The following is a 21337-nucleotide window of genomic DNA, read 5'->3' as shown; positions in this document are numbered from 1 at the left end:
TTAGTGTTTCCAAACCCATGCTTGAGCATCCACCCTGCATTGTAAACATAGGTTTGCAGTTACTGGACCTTGGTCTCACATCTGTGCTAATGCATCTATACTGCACTAAGCAGACCTTTGGACTCAGGTCTGTGGCTTGCACTATGCCCACACTGCAAAATGACAGGGCTTGGTCCTGAGTCACAGAGGGACATGAGCTCTGACCCAGCCCCCTGGCAAGATCCTAGGACCCAGGTCCTGAGTGCTTGATGACCTGACTCAGACTATTTGTCTGTGGACACAAGAGGGGGTTGGGCTAAAACCTGAGTCAGAGCCTGGAGTTCATGTGCAATACCCCTAGTCTCAGTCTATAAGCACTGGGGGCCTGATTTTTCAAAAGTGCACTGCACAGCTGCTATTGACTTCTTTTGGAGGTGGAGGTGCTCAGTATTTCTGAAGACCTGGCCCTAGACCATGCCAGCTCCCTAAGGTCTCAGTCCAAGTCCTATAAAGTCCATGGGAGTCTTTCCAGGAACTTCAAAGGGAGTTGGATTAGGGCCAGGATGAGAATCTGGACTGGAATGAAATCTGAAGGATACAGGGAGTTTCCCTCTAGCAATATATATAATATATATTTTAATGTTTTCCTTTAATTATTCTGACAAATGTTGCTTGTAAACTCTCTGACATGGGTCAGTGCTTCAAAGTAACATTTACTGTGGTCTCCGGTACTGCTGTCCATCTCTCAGCCTTACTTCCTGAGCTTACACAATTCTCTTTCTGGAAAATCTCAAACTCTGTCAGAAACCAGACCTGCCAGTGTTCACTTTTCCTGCTGAATATATAAATGACCTTACCACATCCCATAGGCTGTTCTAACCCGTGTTCCCTGTCAGCGCCTCATATGTTTGAGCTAAAAAACCCTATAATTTCAGAAGTTACTTTCATCCAATTTCGTACGTATTTGGAATCTTGAGAGCTCTCTTTCTTTCTGCTGTACTCTGCATGTAGTATATGTGCATTCTTTTAACAGAATATCTACCTGAGCGAGGTGATATATATAAACTCAGAACATGAAGGGCTGGATTCTCTTATCACTTACACTGGTTTTACATCAGTGTAACAACATTAGTTTGACTCCCCATGCAGACCAATGTAAATCATGAGTCTGTGGAGTAACATTATGAGGGCAGTGACAGGAGAATTAGGCCAAGAGTTACACCTGTGTAAAACACATGTAAATAAGAAGAGAATTGGGCCCAATGTGTAAATGTTTTTTCTGTTATTTACCAAAATATCCCACCCAGAGGCCCAGGTTCTCAGCATAGCTCTGTTAAAGTCAACACTAGCCAAGGATCTGGCCTATCAATCCTCATGGAAATCAGGAGTAAAGCTGGTCAGAAATTTTTGTTTGGAAAATACCAATTTGTTGAAACAGGTTTCTCCAGGTGGAACCAAAGAGCCAGAGACGGGAATAGCCCAGTTAGGGTCTCACTTGGCATGTGGGAGACCTAGCACCTGATTTGGAGCCAGATCTTCATCCTGAGTCTCCCTCATTGCTGGTAAGTCCCCATCCACAGGACTATTGAGGCAATCTCTCCTGTGGGAGCTGTGCCATTGTATAGCTAATTAAATATGCGGGGGGAGGGGCGAGAGCAAAAGTGATCACCTACACTGTAGCCCAAGGGCTCGGACACTCATCTATGCTGTGGGGAAACCCAGGTTCCAGTCTCTACAGCCCCATGGGATGTAATCATGTATTCAAAATGAACAGCTCCAATCTGAGAAAAACAGATGGTATAGCCTGATGGGTTAGCTTGCCTGGGATGAAAGCAGGGACTTGAAGTGAGTTATTGGCTATTCAAGAAATGGAGCGGGTGTTTCTCTCTTTTTTGTGCAACGGGTTTTTTTGGTGGGGGGAAGGGGTGTTCTCACCTCTTCAAACACATTTCCTGCTGTGTCCATTTCATCCTGATGTAGAACAAACAAAACTTTCAGAAACTTTGAAATTCTTTGCAAACTAGGATGATTGTTTTCCAGCCAGTCCTAATCAGCAGTAACTCTACTGAAGTCAATGGGTATACACTAGGAGTTCTTTAAACTCTGAATGGGTATAACTGGGCTTCTATCTACTAACTGGGAATGGGATAGGAGTGAGAGAAGAACAATAAAATGATATTTTTTTCTCTTTAACTGTTGTTTTCTATATTGGCAGTGCCCCTTTAAATTGCACAAAGGTTCTACTGATTGGTAATGCTCAAGCCACTTTCTTGGGACTGTTTTGTTTTTTACCTCATTCCTTGTCAGTTACAAGAAGAGGTGATGTGATGGTTGTTAAAGGTCTCTAAGTGCTTTTTTGTAGCTTTTGCTCTCCTGGTTCACACAAATGCAAGAAAGCTGAGCAACTTCCTGTTCAGTATGTTCATTTTAATAGCTTTGTATTTTAAATTAGTGACACATGGCAAGTGGATCAATTTGGTGGAATACCAAAAGGGTACAGAAGACATAACTGTGCTTCAGTTTGATGCACTGAAGTGCCAACACATAGGGGTAGAAGAAAGTCACCTCTGGGCAACTGTAGTTTAAGGAGACAATTGGTTAATTGTGATAAAACTGAACCTACTACACAGCCACCTTTGCCTCCACCCCTGAATACCACCAAGAGCAGCTCAGAATGTAGGCCTTAGCCTGTAAGCTCCTCGGGGCAAAGACTCAGTCTTCTTTTTCTGTAAAGCAACATGTACTGTACAAAGAAAAGCAGTGGGATGTTAAAGCGGCAAAGAGTCCTGTGGCACCTTATAGACTAACAGAAGTATTGGAGCATGAGCTTTCGTGGGTGAATACCCACTTCGTCGGATGCATGTCATAGGATGTTCTGATCTCAATCCAGAGTTGTGATTCAAGCCCCTCTCTGATGTGAACATAAATATCATTTGTAATGTACAGGCTGAAAGAAGGTAAGGGGATAAAAAGACGCAGGTGGCCTGTACATATTAAATCACAAGAGATGATGAGGGACTTGCTCATTTAAAGAAATGCATCCATCCTAGTCCTTCCAACACAGTAACAAACCACAAGAGGGCAGCATCACTTAAGACTTCACATTTCAAAAGGAAACCGCCACAAGTACTCCTGTTCTTTTTGCAAATACTTTCAAAAGAGGAGCAGGGGGAAGCAGGGGACTTAAATTCGTAACTCTGCTAGATACTAAAAACCATGGACTGAACAGAGACACTGGATTTATGGCTTAGTACAACAATCTGTAACCCACTAAGCCCCTTGTTTTGGCCTATGACTGCAGAGCCACTCTCCATTGAATGGTCCCTTACAACATGTGTTAACTACTTATTATGCTAAACAAGTTTGACCTTGCATTTTGTTGTGACGCTGGGAGTTCCTTTCCCAGACCTGAAGAAGAGCTCTGTGTGGCTCAAAAACTTGTTTCTCTCTCCAACAGAAGTTAGTCCAGTAAAAGATAGTACCTCACTCTGCTTGTCCTTACTTCCTCGTCCAGGCTTTCCTTGCTTCACAACAGCCCATCTACGAGTTAATTAACAGGGGGAATGGTATGGAAAGTAATCAGAATTAATATTCAACCGTTATAATCTCAAAGCTCTTTACAAAGGCAGGCAAGTAGCATTTCCCCATTTTCTAGAGAGGGAAACTGAGGCACAGTTTAGTGAACTGGCTCACCTCTAATCATACAATGAGTTGCTGGCAACTCTCAGTCAAGTGCCTCACACAAGATCACAGTTAAACCATTGACAGCCCAGAACTCTGAATGCATGCTGCTCATTAGGTACTCTGATACAGAAGGAACCATTGCAGCTTTTATCACTCTTTGGGAGGACTAGGGGAAAGTACCTGACAATGACACACATTCTACGGAGCAGTGACCATCTTTTATTATGCGTGCACAGTGGCTAGTGCAGTGGGGCCGTGATGCTTGACTGATGGCCCCTAGACACTGCCATAATACAAATAATGCCAACATTCCCACTAACTCCAGGGCTGGACCCAAAGGCTGATCTGGATCTCTAAAGGGCCTAGCTTCCCAACCTGTATCTGTATTGGCTTTATGAAGCACCTTTGCAGAATCACTGCAGAGATCTTCAAGATAAAGGTTCTTCAATGGTCCCTTATTTGCTAATTGAAAGCCATGGAATTTCTGTATTTGTTTTGTGACAATCAGTTTTAAAAATCCAAAACAATGTTTATGTAAGTGAGCATAATCCCCATCCAGCATATGCATGGCAGGCTCTTGTGCAAAGCCACCTTTAGGAGTGAGTTGAGGTTTGTCTTCATTCTGCTACCTAAGCAATTAATTAACTTAAACAAATCCATGGGCACGGACTGTACTTACTGACTGCACTCACTGACAGTTTAGCACGTTCCTCAGCCATATTTCCTCCCAGGCTGTTTATCCCCAGGAGTTCTCGTCCCTCCCTCTAGCAGATGTTCTCGCTTTAATCTCAGCTTGACACTCAACCTTTATTTTCCTTATTTTGAGCTAATGAGCGCTGGTCCGGCTGCTGGCATAAATCACCAGAGTCCCAAAGCTTGACATGAATCCTGTCAAAGCTGGTCTCAATTGCATATCACTAGTTTATTCACAGAACCAAATCTAAAAACCTGCCTCATATAAAGAAAGTGCAAACTTCATTTCTCTTTTGGCACCATCAGGTATAGTTCAGAAACAAATGATATGAGATCAGAGCAGGGCCCAACTTCCCAGCTTATTTCCCACATTTTCATTTGGCTCACTTGCTGGTTGTATTATTGACCTCCCTATCACTGACAAGGCAGACTCCATTTTTCTCTATTTGCTGCGATATGTAGCTGTGTACATCAGAGGAGAAGTTTTTGGTTGTTGTTTTAGTTTGGGGTTATTGGTTTTTTTGCTGCTCCAGACTGAGCCTCAGGAGATCTGGGTTCAAGGCCTACTTCTGCCCCAGACTTTTTGTGTGACCTTGAGCAATTCAATTATCCGGTGCCTCTGGTTTCCATCTGTAAAGTGAGATTATTTCTGCCACCATTTGTCTGCCTTGTCTACTAAGAGTGTAAATGCTTTCCTGCAAGTCTGTCTCTTACTACTGTATGTAAAGCACCATGTGTGCAATGGAGCTGTCATAAATATAAAGGGAAGGGTAAACACCTTTAAATTCCTCCTGGCCAGAGGAAAAACCCTTTCACCTGTAAAGGGTTAAGAAGCTAAGATAACCTCGCTGGCACCTGACCAAAATGACCAATGAGAAGACAAGATACTTTCAAAGCTGCGGGGGAGGGGAGAAACAAAGGTTCTCTCTGTCTGTGTGATGCTTTTGCCAGGACCAGAGCAGGAATGCAAGTCAGAACTCCTGTAAAAACTCAGTAAGCAATCTAGTTAGATATGCTTTAGATTCTGTTTCGTTTAAATGGCTGATAAAATAAGCTGTGCTGAATGGAATGTATATTCCTGTTTTTGTGTCTTTTTGTAACTTAAGATTTTGCCTAGAGGGATTCTCTGTGTTTCGAATCTGATTACCCTGTAAGGTATTTACCATCCTGATTTTACAGAGGTGATTCTTTTACTTTTTCTTTAATTAAAATTCTTCTTTTAAGAACCTGATTGCTTTTCATTGTCCTTAAGATCCAAGGGTTTGGGTCTGTGTTCACCTATGCAAATTAGTGAGGATTTTTATCAAGCCTTCCCCAGGAAAGGGGGTGTAGTGCTTGGGGGGATTTTTTTGGGGGGAGACATTTCCAAGTGGTCACTTCCCCTGTTATTATTGTTAGACACTTTGGTGGTTGCAGCGTTTAACCTAAGCTGGTAAGAATAAGCTTAGGGGATCTTTCATGCAGGTCCCCACATCTGTACCCTAGAGTTCAGAGTTGGGAAGGAACGTTGACAGGGACCCTGGTCTTACTTGGGGTATCTATGTGCTACGGAAGTAAAGTTCAAGGAACTTACTGCTATGGACTTTCCCTGCAGACAAATTTCAGAGGCATGTGTGGGAGTATTTGCAAAACACAAATTTTATATTCAGACACACATACAGCACCTGCTGAGGGTTGATGGGTTGACTTACTGGGATCTACAGTTTGCTTTATTCCAATTTCTACAGCTATCAATCTATCTACCTGAAGGTCTTATCCTGCTGTCCATCACAACAGTATCTGAATGCCTTCCAGATAAAATCAATAGAAACAGCAAAGGCCCTAGTGCACTGTGGTATTTCTACCTTTTTGGAGTCACAGCTCTGCTTGGGATAGGCCTTTATTTTGTTTTTTGGGTGGGGAGGGTTTTGAGGCAGAAGGGAATGTGAATGTCATTGTTATGGTGGGAAGGTTTTTTCAAAGCAGAACGTATTGCAGCATTTCCAGAAGCCGGTCAGACACTGGCTGGACCTGCTCTCCTCTGAAGTTTGTCCCATATATATCCACTGTACCTTCAGAATGACAACTAAAGAAGCCAGTAGCATCAGACAGTCAATTTTACTTTTGGAGAAACACATGGTAATGTTTATTGGACTGTGTGAGCTGGAGTATGATGTTTTATTTTATGCTTTTTAAGGGGATGACGGTGAAAAAGGAGATCAAGGGGAGGTTGGAAAACATGGAAAAGTAGGCCCCAAAGGACCAAGAGGTACGTGTGGTAGTTTTGACAGTATTAATATAAGGATATTAATATAAATAAAACAGAACAATATGCCAATTGCTAGTAATGATAATGCTTAATACCTTGGACTGATGCTGTACCAAGAGATCTCAGAATATTTTCTAAACATGAATTGATTAAGGCTAACAACATGCCAGAATTACTATTAATATGGGTATTACTATTACTGTGTTATACCATAAGAAAGTCACAACTCATGATTGACTGAAAACAGTTGTGTGACAGGCCAATAAGTTTCTATTGCTGACTTCCTTCTATTGCGGCAGTTCATCGTGACTGACGCGTGTGGAAGATTGTTAGCCGATCAGATCACATATGCACATCTTGGCCTCAGGGCTAGTTCATCAAAAGTAACCTGGGCCCTAATTTAATCTCCTCTTCAGAATGTGAACGAGAGGAAAAACTGCAACATGTCTGAAATGTATGGCTATGATGGAGGGATTTCCATTTAGCTCTGATTAGGAACATTCAAAGCCACATGTAACAATACATAGCCTGACTTCATATTTCAACATACATCAAGGTTTTATTGTCCCTTGAGTCAAATACCGCCTTGGGTGAAATCTAGGCTAAGAGTTGCCTCTAGGTCAATAAATCTTGACATTTATCTCAACAGAAGCCAATATCTGTGGAATTTTCAAATTTACAGATGAGCACTGATGCATAGAGGCCCATATCTCAATAGTATTTAGGCTGCTCCCATCCATTGAAATCAATGGAAGGTAGGAGCCTAAATATCTGTAAGGATCTGGGCCAGAGAGACTAGGTGAATTACCTACGGTCAAACAGCAAGTCGCTGTCTCAACTGGGACTAGAGCCAAGGACTCTCAGCACTCTGCTGTATTAGACATACCCCCTCCTTGGATAATGAACAGTACAACAGCATTCAGAGGCAGAGATAAGTACTGCTAATTACAGATTTAGAGTAAAGCTTATTTGGGTGTCCCATCTCATACTTTAACCAGCTGTTTTTGCAATACTGATGCATACACATGTTCATTCTCCCATCTGGCAATGGGCTAAGTATTTCAGGGTGCTAATCCATAGCATTGTTTTACATTTTATAGCTAGAATATTTTTAAAAATTTTATTTACTAGCTGTTATAATGAATAGATCCTCTAATTCTGTATATACATGGGCTACATAGGACCATGCATGCCATTGCTTCAAATCATAAAATAGTGACTGGAGCAGAGCAGAAGGAAAGGGATCAGTTAACAAGTGTGTTTATTAAATGTTTTTGTGGCATTAAAGTCATATGTGCAGATGCAGAGCCCAGAAAACTAGGAGCTCATAATTTAGCCAGCCAATTTGCAACATAAAACAATGGCAAGTATAAAGGTGCGTATTACCATCGGAAAAATCCTGTAGTGACATTCAGCGAAAACACTGGGCCACATTTGGCAATCCTGACTTTTATCACAAGTAAGGACTTCAGAATTTGGTCCGGTAAAAGAAGTAAAAAAAAATACTTGACAGGGGTTCTCAAACTTCACTGCACTGTGATCCCCTTCTGACAAAAATTACTACATGACCTTAGGAGTGGGGACCGAAGCCTGAGCCCACCAGAGGCCTGTCACCCCAGGCAGGGGGGCCAAAGCCGAAGCCCGAGGACTTCAGCCCCAGGCAGGGGGTCAGTAGCCTGAGCCTTGCTGCCCAGGGCTGAAGCCCTTGGGCTTTGGCCCCAGGCACTGGGGCTCAAGCTTCAGCTTTGGTCCCGGGCCCCAGCAAGTCTAATACCATCCCTGGTGACCCCATTAAAACAGCGTCATGACACACTTTGGGGTCCCGACCCATAGTTTGAGAATCACTGAGCTATTGGCTATGGATTAGCTCTGTAGCATAATTAATATACGAATAACTAAAATGGCTTTTAATCTGTATTTTCAATATAAAAGATGCCTCTGGGTATGTCAATTGAGAGTTTTAATATAACAGTTCTGAAATGTCATGCTGTTTAGTCCATGGTACAGGAGGTCAGAACCATCCATTAGTAGTTGTCCTAATACCTCCAGACACAGGCCTTGCAGTGCTGAGCAGACAAATCCCTAAATACATTTAAAATTCTGGGCCAGGGAGACTGAGCAGGAGGGGGAAAGATAGAAGATCCTCTGCATAAAATCAATGGGAATCTTGTTTAAATCTTTTTTTTCCAGCATGAAAGTTACATTTCTGATGCCTGCTAAGAACTTGTCAATTACAGAGACTGACAAGGATAGAGAGCTTAATTTTTGGCCAGCACATTGCGGGACCTCCAAAGCTAACGGCATGAGCTGCTATGTCACAGACTCATATTCCCTGTGGATCGGCCCAGAAGAGGCCCGGTAACACACATTGCTTGATTGCACTTGCACACCTTCAAAAAGTAACAAATCATCTAAAGAGTTAAACAGTGTCCTCTGGATGGGTTGAACCATTCATCTTCTTTTCATTGCTTTCCTTTTCAGGAAACAAAGGAGCAGTGGGGGATAGTGGGGATCAGGGAATGATTGGGAAAATTGGCCCAATTGGTGGCAAAGGTAATTTATTGTTTCATGTTACTTTTTTTTTTTTTTGTAAAGGTACATATTCAATTATGACATGATTTGTATGTTTTTAAGAATTACAGCTATTAGGTAAAAATAATTCAGCTTCAAATAATGTCTGGTTTATTTTCCCCAAATATATTTACATAAGCAAATTGGGGATCATGATACAGTCTGGTGTGTGTATGTTCTAGCTAAACTAAGAAAGCTGATCTCTTTTAGATTACAAAATAAAAAGCACAGGCTAAAATCCTGGCTTCAATATGGCAAAACTCCCATTGACTGCAATGAGGCCAGGATTTTACCTCCTTGCTTTCAAAGCCAAGGATCATGAGTCAATATTCTGCTGCTTATTATTCATGCCTAAAGTCTGGAGCTAACTAACCACGTTGGGGTGCAATGGGCAAGCTCCTTGCAGGAGACCTAAATTTGGCAGTGATTTTAGGACTCATGTTCTGACAGCAATTCCTTAGTCTGAGAGCCTGTCCCCTGTATATCAAGGTAGAATATAACTACACCTGTCTGACCTGTCAGAAGAGGCCCTCAGTTTTCCTAGTTGCTTCAGTAGAAATCTAGTTGTGGAAGACTGTTATTTCAGTCACACACATCTACAAACTATACACAAACAATTATAAGTTACTGTATAAATACATCAATAAACATGTGCCCTCTTTATTTGTATTGTTTGGTTTAACTTCCACTTAGGCAGGAGGAAAAGGAACAACACTTTTATTACAGCGGAATGGAAATTTGATACAGCTACACGACTGCCTGATGTGCTGTGTGGTTTAATTTTTACTACGGCTTGTAACAACCAAACATAAAATGCAACGCCTGTGTACTCAGCTTTATATTAGTGTGTGATTCCTGGGCACTAGCACTGTTTGTGTTCGTTTTTAAGACAAAAGAACACCGAAACATTTGTTTAAATAATCTGAAAGAACTATATGGACTTTGCAAGGCAAATAAGAAAAAAAGCCAAGTCTAACTTTTGGCTTTGCATTACTGAGTCTCAACCTACAGCCTTTTTGAACATCAATTCCTATTGGCTTCAATGGGAGACATGGCTGAATAAAGAGAGCTGCACAAAGAGAATAGAGAGCTGCTTTAGACCTCTGCTGGGGACTCTCCTGACACAGGGGAAATACCCAGTTGGTGTAAAGCTACAGTATGCTCCCAAGAGTAGGAGTAGGCAGGAGATGGGTAGCGGAAGGAGTGGTCCCTAGCTGACTGATGTAGACCACGTAATTGAGAACAGTTGGCCCTTAGGCTCCTAGACAAAATTAAGGAAGCAGAAAAGTGGCTTAGATCTCCTCTGTCCCATTGACTTCAGTGGAATTACTCCAGATTTATACAGCATTTGCAGAATTTGACCCCAGGGACAGATTTTCAAAGATACGTAGATATTTAAGGATGCAAGTAGGCACCTAGTGGATTTTCAAAAGCACCTAAACATGTAAGGTGCCTAATTCCCACTGATTTCAATAACTTGCTAAGATGCTTTTGAAAATCCCACTAGGTGCCTACTTGCATCCTTAAATATCTACATATCTTTGAAAATCTGACCCCAACTTTTTAACTCAGTCCAGCTGTTTGTCTAGCATAGTGACTGTTACATTTATACCGCCTCTGATGGTCGAGAAAGAATTATACCATCTGTTTGGAAGAAAATGAGGAAACAAACAATAAAAAATGTGGTTCTGTTTCCAGAAGCAAAGGCCATTCAAGACAGATGGAAGAAATTGCTGCTGGTATTAGGGTTCAGTTTATTGCTTTAGGTGTTCCAGGTGTTTCCTGTCACAAAACTGAGGTTATACACAGACCAAGAGATGAATGTATTTTATTGTGCTAACTTACCATATATCTATGATGGGGGCAGACAGTGGGAAAGAATTTTTGGCATCTCAGGTTAAAAATAGAAAAGGTCATTCTGAAAATGGGGGAACTGGCTCTGATGCCAAAGTATCCCATTCTTTATTATCAACATTTGTCAAGAATTTGTCCACAGCAAGTGATTCTTTAATACGGCTCCTTATGCCATTACAAACAACAGCGAAGATCTTCAAAACAGTGACTGGTGTTTTTGCGTGCCTCCGTTTCTAAGTGACTAATCTGAGATACTTTAAAGGGGCCTGATTTTAATGAACATCCACCCTCTGCAAATTAAGCCCCTTTAAGGTGCATCAAATAAGGCACCCGAGAATTGTGGTACCCCAAATCACGAGTCATTTTTTGAAAATGTTGGCCAATGTCTATTATTGATTTTCATGAGATAAGAAGGCAGTAGTGTTGTTATGTATTTACACTGATGTAATTTTGGGTTTCTACATGGCAAATTACTGTGAGAATCTACAGAACACTGGAAGTCCTTGAGTGCAGCTTAGTGTACTAGGCTTTCAAGTGGTAATAATCAGTCATACCCGGGACTTTCACAGCTGTGTCCACACAGGGATGTTGATGTACAGCAAGCTGGTGCACTGCCAGTTTGCATCCTGGCTTGCCTAAGAGCACTAACTGCCCATAGAATTTAGCTTTTACTAGTGTGACAAAGTTCCTGCGCTACCTTGGTGGGTCTTGTGCTTATTGGCGGATTTGCTCACCTTGGAGCTTCATGGCAGCCCTCAGCTTGGCCGTTTTTCTGAATTCACAGTCCTGGTCGACTCCTCCTGTGTCTGACCAGGAGTTGGGAGGATTTGGGGGGAACCCAGGCCCGCCCTCTACTCCGGGTTCCAGCCCAGGGCCCTGTGGAATGCAGCTGTCTAGAGTGCCTCCTGGAACAGTGACAGCTACAACTCCCTGGGCTACTTCCCCATGGCCTCCTCCCAACACCTTCTTTATCCTCACCATAGGACCTTCCCCGAGGTGTCTGATAATGCTTGTACACCTCAGTCCTCCAACAGTCTGCGTTCTCACTCTCAGCTCCTAGTGCCTCTTGCTCCCAGCTCCTCACATGCACACCACAAACTGAAGTGAGCTCCTTTTTAAAACCCAGGTGCCCTGATTAGCCTGCCTTAATTGATTCTAGCAGCTTCTTGATTGGCTGCAGTTGTTCTAATCAGTCTGTCTTAATTGTCTCCAGAAGGTTCCTGATTATTCTGGAACCTTCCCTGTTACCTTACTCAGGGAAAAGGGACCTACTTAGCCTGGGGCTAATATATCTGCCTTCTATTACTCTCCTGTAGCCATCTGGCCCGACCCTGTCACACTAGATATATTAATATTCTTCAGTATATGAACAGAAAATCCAAACCCATTCATGGTTTAACGCTATAGAGTATTAGGTGCTTTAATGAAATTTTCCAGAATTTCCATCTCTCTGTACAAAAGGGAGTCAGTTATATTTAATTAAAATGTGTGTAAGCTCCTGATGTCTTCCAAAAAAATACAACTATATGAAGGAAAAGAAATAATGTAAAAATACATGGTGTGTAGAATTCTACAAGATAGAATTAATATTAAGCAGGGTTTGAGCTCTGAACTAAAGGTGCTATTTAATCTACCAGAGAGCACTGAAATGAATTTTAAATAAAGTCAGGCAGTTTTGTGATTCAAATAATTATTAGTGACTTTGAAATAAAGCTGCTCACTCATCTTTTTGTATTAGTACATCCACTTAGATATGGATCATTTGAATGATTTTCAAAATATGAGAAACACAATCAAAATAAAAAATATCACATTTCTGTGATAAAATAAATCATAATAAAAAATATCACATTCTGAAATGAAATGAGGTCCCCTACCTACCTCAGCTAGAGAGCCGTTTGCCAGCTGTGTGCATTGCTTAATGCATCCATGGAAATTCACTGGGTTTTGTCAAGCCAGCCTTATCCTGTATCTTAATTTTACATGATGTAATTCAATGCAGTATGGTCTCAGTCCTGCAAGATGCTGAGAGAATTCTCACTGACTTGCTGAGGGCTTTCAGCATCTCATGATCCAGCTATATAAAGGACATTGTGCAGCTCCCCCTTAAATTGAGTGGGTACCAGGCACCAGCCACCCACAAGAAGCCTGAGCTATCAATTAGTCAGCTAGTAAAGTGTTCTCCTTCTTTTCATTCACCAGAATTAATCATAGATTGTTTGATTTGGCACATCTGCTAGAACAGCACATCAGTGTGCTTCTGCCAAATGCACACTGCTAATACATTACTAAATAAATTTCCAACGTGTTTTTCAAACATGTTCTCCTGAGACATGTGAACATATTTTTTTTCTTCATTCAGGTGACAAAGGAGTCAAAGGTTTATCTGGGGTGTCTGGAGGGAAGGGAAAAGCAGGTACTGTATGTTGGTTATCACTACATTTCCTGCATTGTGTCTTTCTACTAAGGGTGGTTGAACTTGCTGGGGTCCTGGGGTTTCCTGACATTTTGTAAGTTTGGGGTTTCACAGCAAAAATTGAGATCCATGAAATGTTTTTCATCCTTAATTTAAACCTGTTTCTTTATCAAGATTTTTTTTAAAACAAAATATGGATTTCTAACTAAATGGCAGCTTAGGCTGTGCAAACCATAAAGATCCTTGTGAGAAATTAACTGCATCCCTCGTCTTCCTGGGAGTAGCAGAAGAATGAAATAAAATACACAGCACCCCAGAGGTCATATATTATCAGGCCCAAACACAACCCAAACTTCAATGGTTTCAAGTTGTGATGGTCGTTAATTATTTCTACTGCACCATAAGTGCACAAGACAGTTTATTGACATAATCCCCACCTCCAAAAAGTTTCCAGTTTAAGGGCTCCATGCTCTTTTCTATGTCCCTGGTAGAGAAGAGTCTACGCTTGAAAAGGGGGAGTGTTCCATGTCTGTGGCATGTTCATCCCTTTCTCTGACCTCATAGAAGTTCCCCACCCCAACTCTCTGGAGCAAGAGTAGGGGGAGCTAGGAAGCCAGCTGGGGGTGAAACCTCCTACATCTGGGATGGGCCTCCCCTACCCCAGGAAAGAACTGTTCTTTTTCAAGATCAGAGATATCTAAGTGGGTGAGAAAAATCTAAACCAAAACATCAATGAAAAGTTACAATCCCGTGTTAAGGAGGCAAAGTCCAGCTCCCAGTTAGGTCAATCAGAGTGTTATCATCCATGGGTGCAGCACTGGGGATAAAGAGATGCTAGCTTGTCACAAGTCAGCAGTAAGTCTTCTAGAAGGTCTGACAGCAGTATCATGGCAGATCAGGCAATACCATGCATCCCCGCCCGCCCTTCCCAGCTGGTGAATCAGGTGTTTTCTGTGTTGTACCAGGCACAGTCTGTGACTGTGGGAGATACCGCAAAGTTGTTGGACAACTGGATATTAATGTTGCTCGACTCAAGACATCCATGAAATTTGTCAAAAATGGTAAACTTCATTATCATTTATTTTACAGTTCCCACCTTTTAATTCATTATTATTATTGTTATATTAAGGTATTGCCTAGAGGCCATGGCCCCCTTATGCTAGCCACTGTGGAAATGTATATAAAGAGACAGTCCCTGCCTCAAAGAGCTTCCTATCTAAGTGTAAGATTATAAGCAACAGGGGGATACAAACAAAGAGGTAAAGGGTGCCCCAGGGACCAAGGAGATGATAGGTACTACCATGAGTGTCACTGGGCACAGCACACCCACTGCCCAACCTTTGTCAAGTCTGTAGTAGGCATCACAGCAGAGAAGAGCTAAGGTGGGATTTGAAGGAGGACAATGGGGTGACTTTGTAGATATTTACTAGGAGCTGCGCCCAAGCTTGAGGGGTGGTCAGGGAGAAAGCACAAAGTTGCTTGTTGGAAAATGTTAAAAATATAATTAAAAGCCTTCAGCTCCGATTCTCCACTGCCTGCCACCTGGGCTAGTCACTTCCACATGTGCAGCAATCAGGGTGATAGCACTTTATAGTCACTTTGACTACCCTGACTATACAAGGAACAAGTGTGTGCCAGTCTGCTCCATGGTGTACAAGGGAAAAGGAGGACATGAGAAACCGCCTGCCCCTTCTACCCTTGCACAGTAGCTGGGTGCAATTGGAGTCCCAGTGCTCACTCTTTCCTAGTGCACCTGGGGTGCCAGACACCCGAAAGGGGGTAAGCATGGATAACGAGGAAGCATGCTTGTGGTCAGAGTTGCCCAAGCATGCAGCTGGGGAATGTGCTGTACTCCCTGAAGAGACAGAAGAGCGGCTACTCTGCCCCAGCACACCTGGGAGCTCTGGGTAGGATTCCACACTATGCACAGTGCAGGGCAGTGCTTGTATGACATGACTGAACCCTCAGAGGCCTGATTATTAGAGATGCTGAGCACCTTCAGCACCCTTTGTAGTCCATGGATATTGTGGAGACACAGCAGCTATGAAAATTGGGCCAAATTCAAAGGCTTAGCTTTAGTCACCCAGAACATTGGCCTCCACTTACACTGAGAGGGCCCTAATGCTGTTAGCATTCTCGCTTTTGCTTTCTGGAGCACTATATTAAGTCACAAGTGAAGCGAATGTGATGATCTCCTCTAACTGCCCAGGCTTGTTTGTCCATCTGGCAGGACATGATCTGAGAACCACTGCTGCAGAGAGGCCCAGAACTGAAATGCCAAGGGAGATGCCGGGCATTCAGGACTGAGGAGCACTATGCCTTGCCCTCACTTGTATAAGAAGCATGCCATCCTCATTAATATCATTCCCTGTTCAAGCCTTCATCATTGTCACCAGAAACTCAGTTGTGGGAAACCCATTTCCCCATTTTATGGGCTATTTCCATTGTTGTTCTGTTTAAGGAGAGGCTCGTGTACATTTTGAGAGACCGTTAATAGGATGTTTGTTTTTCTTTCTAAAGTAATAGCAGGAATCAGGGAAACAGATGAGAAATTCTATTACATTGTCCAAGAAGAAAAGAGCTACAAGGAGGCCATGACCCACTGCAGGATCAGAGGGGGGATGCTGGCAATGCCGAAGGATGAGGCAACCAATGCACTGATTGCCGACTACATCTCCAAGAGCGGCCTCTTCCGCGTGTTCATTGGGGTGAATGATATGGAAAAGGAAGGGCAGTTCATGTATGTGGACAACACCCCACTGCAGAATTACAGCAACTGGAAGGAAGGGGAGCCGAAGGATGTGTCTGTGCATGAGGACTGTGTGGAAATGCTCAGCACGGGAGAGTGGAATGATTCAGAGTGCCATTTGGCTATCTACTTTGTTTGTGAATTCAAGAAGAGAAAATAAAATGCCAGAGTGCTTGCCAGGCAGCTTCTGGACATGGAATAATTCCTCCTGATTTATCCATTAGAGCTGACGCCCTGGGCAGGGCTAAGAGAGATAGGGCCTGATGCTGCACTCACATACACTGGTGTAAAGCAGGAGTAACTATGTTTACGTCAGTGGCGTTACACTGGTGCACGTGGAGTCAGAATCAGGCCTGCAGAGGGCTTCCTAGCTTCCCAACTCATGGGGAATCTCAGTGATTTGTGGTTTAAAGTTCTTGGGCTAAATTTAGAACCAGCATGAGTGAGTCTGACTCCACTGATGGAACAACAGTATGTGAATAATGGGGAAAGTAACTGGTTGAACAGCTTATTGAAATGTTGCACAAACTCCACCGAGGGAGAGAGTGTGGCTTTTAGCCACACCAGCACTGCACTGGGGGTGGTGCACAACCACAATGCTCCACAGGCAGCACCAGGTGGTAGGCTGCACCAGGGAGGCACAATATTTTCTGCAGCTCCCTGGTTGTGTTCGAGAGTGGAGGCGTACTGTGCAATGTCCCTTTAAGAGCTGCCCAAACCCTCTTCTACTGCCCCTGTGGTGCCTGGATGGATATATTGGCTGGTATGGAGCATCACTCCACCTGCTCCCCACTTCTCCCTGCCCAGTTGTTCTGAGATAGTGGTTACCAGGCCTGGGACTCCAGGGGGTGCTGGACCACTGCAATGTTCAGCCTTTTTCTTTCTCCAGGGGTTGGCTGGCTGTGGGTTTTGTTGGTTTGGTCTTTGGGTTGGGTTTTTTTAATTCAGCCACTTGGGGGATGGGAGGTGAGCACCAAAAATGTTTTCTGGTCAGCTACCTGGCTAGGGCTGCTCCTGCTTGCATGAGCAAGTGGTCAGCAATGAAAGCGAAGGCTTTGCTATCCGATCCCAGCTATTTATTATTCTACTTGGGCATTTATCGAAGAGGCCAGATTTTGATACCCTTGCTGGTGCTTCCTCCCTGAGTACTCCTGGCGAAGTCATTGGGGATGCTCCAGGCTATTTCTGTAGGAAATAATCCAAGATCATTTGGATATCAAACTTGATTTTAACCCAGATTTTAAAGGTGTTTAGGATATAACATTTTAAAAAGTGATTTAGGCCCTTAGGAGTCTAAGCTATGTCTACACTACCACAGTAAGTTGACCTACGCTACGCAACTCCAGTTATGTGAATAACGTAGCTGGAGTTGACATACCTTAGGTTGAGTTACCACGGGGTTTACACCATGGGGGGTCGACGGGAAAAACTCTCCAGTCAATTTACCTTACTCTTCTCATCAGGGGTAGAGTATGGGGTCGACTGGAGAGCAATCTGCTGTCCATCTGGCATGTCTTCACTAGACCTGCTAAATCGACCACTGCACTGCTGTAGCACTTTAGTGAAGTGCTCTGCTGAGAGGGCTTCTCCCACTGGCGTAGGTAATCCATCTCCCCAAGGGATGGTAGCTAAGTGGAGGGGAGAATTCTCCTGTTGACCTAGTCCTAGCCTATACTGGGGATTAGGTCAGTTTAACTGCGTCTCTTGGAGGGGGTGTGTGGATTTTTCACACCCTGAGAGACATAGTTATACCCAAGTAAATTCCTAGTGTAGTCCAGGCCTCAGTATCATTGAAAGTCAGTGGGACTTAGGATGTTAGGTCACTTTAGAAAATGGAACTTAGCCATCTAAGTCATTTAGGCCTTGCAACACGGATCAGAGCAACATCTAAATAGCTTTAGAAATCTGAGCCTTTGACTTACGGCCAAGCCCTGAGCTGGGGGTGGGTCATATGAAGTGGAGGAAAGAAAGAGAAAAAGAAATGATTTGTTTCAGGGTCAAAGCATGATGTGTGGGAGACCTGACTTGGTTTACAGCAATTCCATTTGAGTTCCTTATTCAAATACATGACCAAATCAAAACAATGGTAAGACATCTGAACAACTGCTCTTTGGCTAGCGATGAGTTAAAGTAATCCAGGAGCATGCTTAGAGCTTGGGGAGAAAAGCACTAAGACAGCCTTCAGTTGCATGGCCAAGGATACGAAAAAGAGAAGTGAGCCAAGAACTAATTTGTGGGTATCTTCTATTCTCAAAGAGTGCAATGTCATTTGCTAGTATTGGCTGATTACACTGAAATCATTGTCAAATACACCTCTTTCCTCCTGTTCCAAGGCAGTAACATTTGTGTAATCTTTTCCTTTATAGAAAAAAAGAATTAAATGTAAAAATATCCTACTTGTGCATTCATACAACGTTACGGTTAAGATTTGGTCACTAACTTTTTATTAAAGATAACCAAAATTTAGGGCAATACAATTATTTTATTAATGTATTAAAAGAAAGGTTGACAAGACAAAAAGTAGGTGAAAACGATGGAGTTGAGACTCAGAGTAGTTTAGTTACAGTACAGTGGGAACACCTAAAATGTTCGTTCTGCTCCTAGAGATACTCACGATTTCACAGCTATTCCCTATTTTGGGAAATAGATGTTTAGGACAACCACTAGAACTGGAAATGTTGCGAGAACCGGAGTGAACTCTTAAGTGCACCTACTGTAGATTTTTACATACACTGTCTATAATGTGTATACAGTAAAACTTATACCCATGATTTTTTTATTAAAATCGTTTTAGCCTGTTTGGCCCATCTTTCCTCAAACAGTTCAGCCATTAATCTCAGACAGGCACTAAATCGTTCCATTTCCCCTAATTCTTTTATTCTGTTTGACCACATGTTGCCAGTTGGTATTTGATTTTGCAGCTACGGTGATGGAATACATTTCTTGGCCAAAGTCAAAAGACTTCTAAACAGGTATCTGAATTTGTTTAATTTCAAATAAGATCTTAAAGGTACACAAGTCAGAAAACACAGCCATTATAACAACCACATGACATGTACTAAGACAACTAACAACACTATGTTTAGTAATAAAAATAGCACCTATGCTATGAGGGAAGTAGAAAAGTTGTATTTGCTTTGGAAAGCACTGGTCTGGCTTTTCTGTGCTTACATTTTGCATTTAATTCATATTTAGTGTGATCAAGAATGTTGTGAAAGAAGGAATAAGCAGGATCAAAAAAAAGGTATAATGTTTGTTGCTTTCTGTTTGCACGGGAAGTGAGAATAACATCTTGTAAAGGTATTTTGAACTCTTCCTGTTTAATCTGCACATACCGTGTGCCTGACTCTGCAGTCATCCCACCCCACCCTCTTCAGAGTTTCTCCATGCTGATATTTCAACATACTGAGACAACATTTCACTCTAATTTTTATTAGAAGGGTGGGGCTGGTAATGTGTATTGTACTGGCTGGTATGGTCCTGTCTTACAGACAACAGTGGCAACCCAGGAGAATAGTAAAGCAAACTAAAGAGAAACCACAAGGAGGATTTGGTGGGGTGAGAGGAGCGTGCATATTCTTAGGCTCTGATTCAGCAAAGCACTTGTACAGTGCCCAACTGTAAGTGTGTGTTAAAGTCCCTTTGAAGTCATGTGTGTAAGTGTTTTGCTGAACAGATGGATTTAAGCATGTGCTTAAAACAGTCCAGTGCTATTTATTCTTTTGGTCTTATTATTTCAAGTGTAGAATGATCAAATACTATTTAAAGTAGACAACAATTAAATAAATGTATCCTTTAAGGTTTTGGAAGTCATGAATCCTGTTGCGACTATTTCCTTTCACTACGCAATCGAAACCTATTTTATCTTATCTACAATTCACCAGTGAGCTGTCCTTTATTGGCTCACCTATTTCCCAGCTTTATGAAACCTTTACAACAATGTTATTACTTTTAGTTACTTACATAGCACCAGAGGACAGCACACTAGAGCTTTACAACACATGCAAGTACTATGGGAGCACTGCACTTCACCAAGCTGCTTACCATCCAGATCGGATAAATATAAACCAAACAACTAAAAGGATAAAGCGTGAGGCGGAGAGCAGACTGAGTCATGGCTGATCAACAATGGAGGATTAAGCAAAAAGCTGTGAGTCTTAAGGAGGATTGTGGAGTTGGAAGAAGCTCAGCACATAGTCATACATGGAACAACTTCCCTCTTCTATCGAGTCAACTTCAAGGTCTCGCTCCTTATCCTGAAATCACTCAATAACCTTGACCCAGCATAGAAAGAAGATGGCCAAAAGCTCTGCGCTTAAGACAGACAACTCAGACAGCTCAGCTCCTCTGGTACAATGGAACTTTCTACACTAAGGGTAAAGCTTATCTGGACAGGAGACCGCTTTCCTAGGGAACAGTTCAGGACTGTGAACTTAGCTCCCAGAGGAATGAAAGACCACCACAGACCTCACCATTTTCTACTTCAAGTGGAAAGGGCAGTTTTTTGACTTGCCTTCTTCAGTATCAACAGAGCAGTATGAACATTTAATAAACAAAAAATAAAAACAATACCCCACCTAAATGAAACATTTCATTGAACACAATTATCCCCCTGGGGAGATCTGAGAGAGAGACACAATGAAACACAGGTGACTGCTGTTAGTCATATCACTTAATGCATCACTCAAAGGCAATCAAATATTAGGCATTGTGGGTGGTATAAGAATAGAATAGAATAAGAAAATGTGAAAAAAGCCTGGAGTTAAGAGTGGGGGGAAAGGGAATTAAGGAAGGGAAACTAAGCAGAGCCCAATAATTTGTTTCATTTATGCATAATTTGTGTTTGGCTAAAGCATATCTTCCAGAAAGGCAGCTAGTTTTGATCTGAAAACATCAAAAGGTGGAGAATCCACTACATTCCTTGGTAGTTTGGTCCAGTGGCTAATCACCCTCACTGTCACAAAACTTGTGCCTGAGTTAGAGTTCAGCCATTCCTACTTGTTCTGCTTTTCTCCACTAAATTAAGAGACCACCGCTACCCAGTATGTCTCCCACTTGAATCAGGTTATCTCGCAATCTTCTTTTTGATAAAATAAATAGATTGAGCTCTTTAATGAGACAAGGTGGATGAGGTAATATCTTT

The 21337-nt window shown here is 42.4% G+C and overlaps 1 protein-coding gene across 6 annotated transcripts in view; it reads left to right on the top strand.

The window, feature by feature from the left end:
* COLEC10 (collectin subfamily member 10) overlaps positions 1–20805 on the top strand; it is a 36078-nt gene extending 15273 nt beyond the window's left edge. For 2 of the 6 annotated variants that reach the window (XM_073330265.1, XM_073330264.1), the window contains exons 3-7: positions 6533–6604; positions 9086–9157; positions 13392–13445; positions 14411–14506; positions 15966–20804. In XM_073330265.1, the coding sequence (XP_073186366.1) occupies positions 6533–6604; positions 9086–9157; positions 13392–13445; positions 14411–14506; positions 15966–16354 (683 nt within the window). In that variant the 3' untranslated portion in view covers positions 16355–20804. Of the gene's footprint in view, positions 1–6532; positions 6605–8794; positions 8963–9085; positions 9158–13391; positions 13446–14410; positions 14507–15965 lie in introns of those variants that run through there. The other 4 variants (XM_073330268.1, XM_073330269.1, XM_073330267.1 and 1 more) reach the window with 4 other exon arrangements.
* Positions 20806–21337: the final 532 nt, after the last annotated feature.

Source organism: Lepidochelys kempii, chromosome 2, assembly GCF_965140265.1.
Source record: "Lepidochelys kempii isolate rLepKem1 chromosome 2, rLepKem1.hap2, whole genome shotgun sequence".
NCBI lineage: Eukaryota > Metazoa > Chordata > Testudines > Cheloniidae > Lepidochelys > Lepidochelys kempii.
This window is presented reverse-complemented; position numbering and strand designations above follow the sequence as displayed.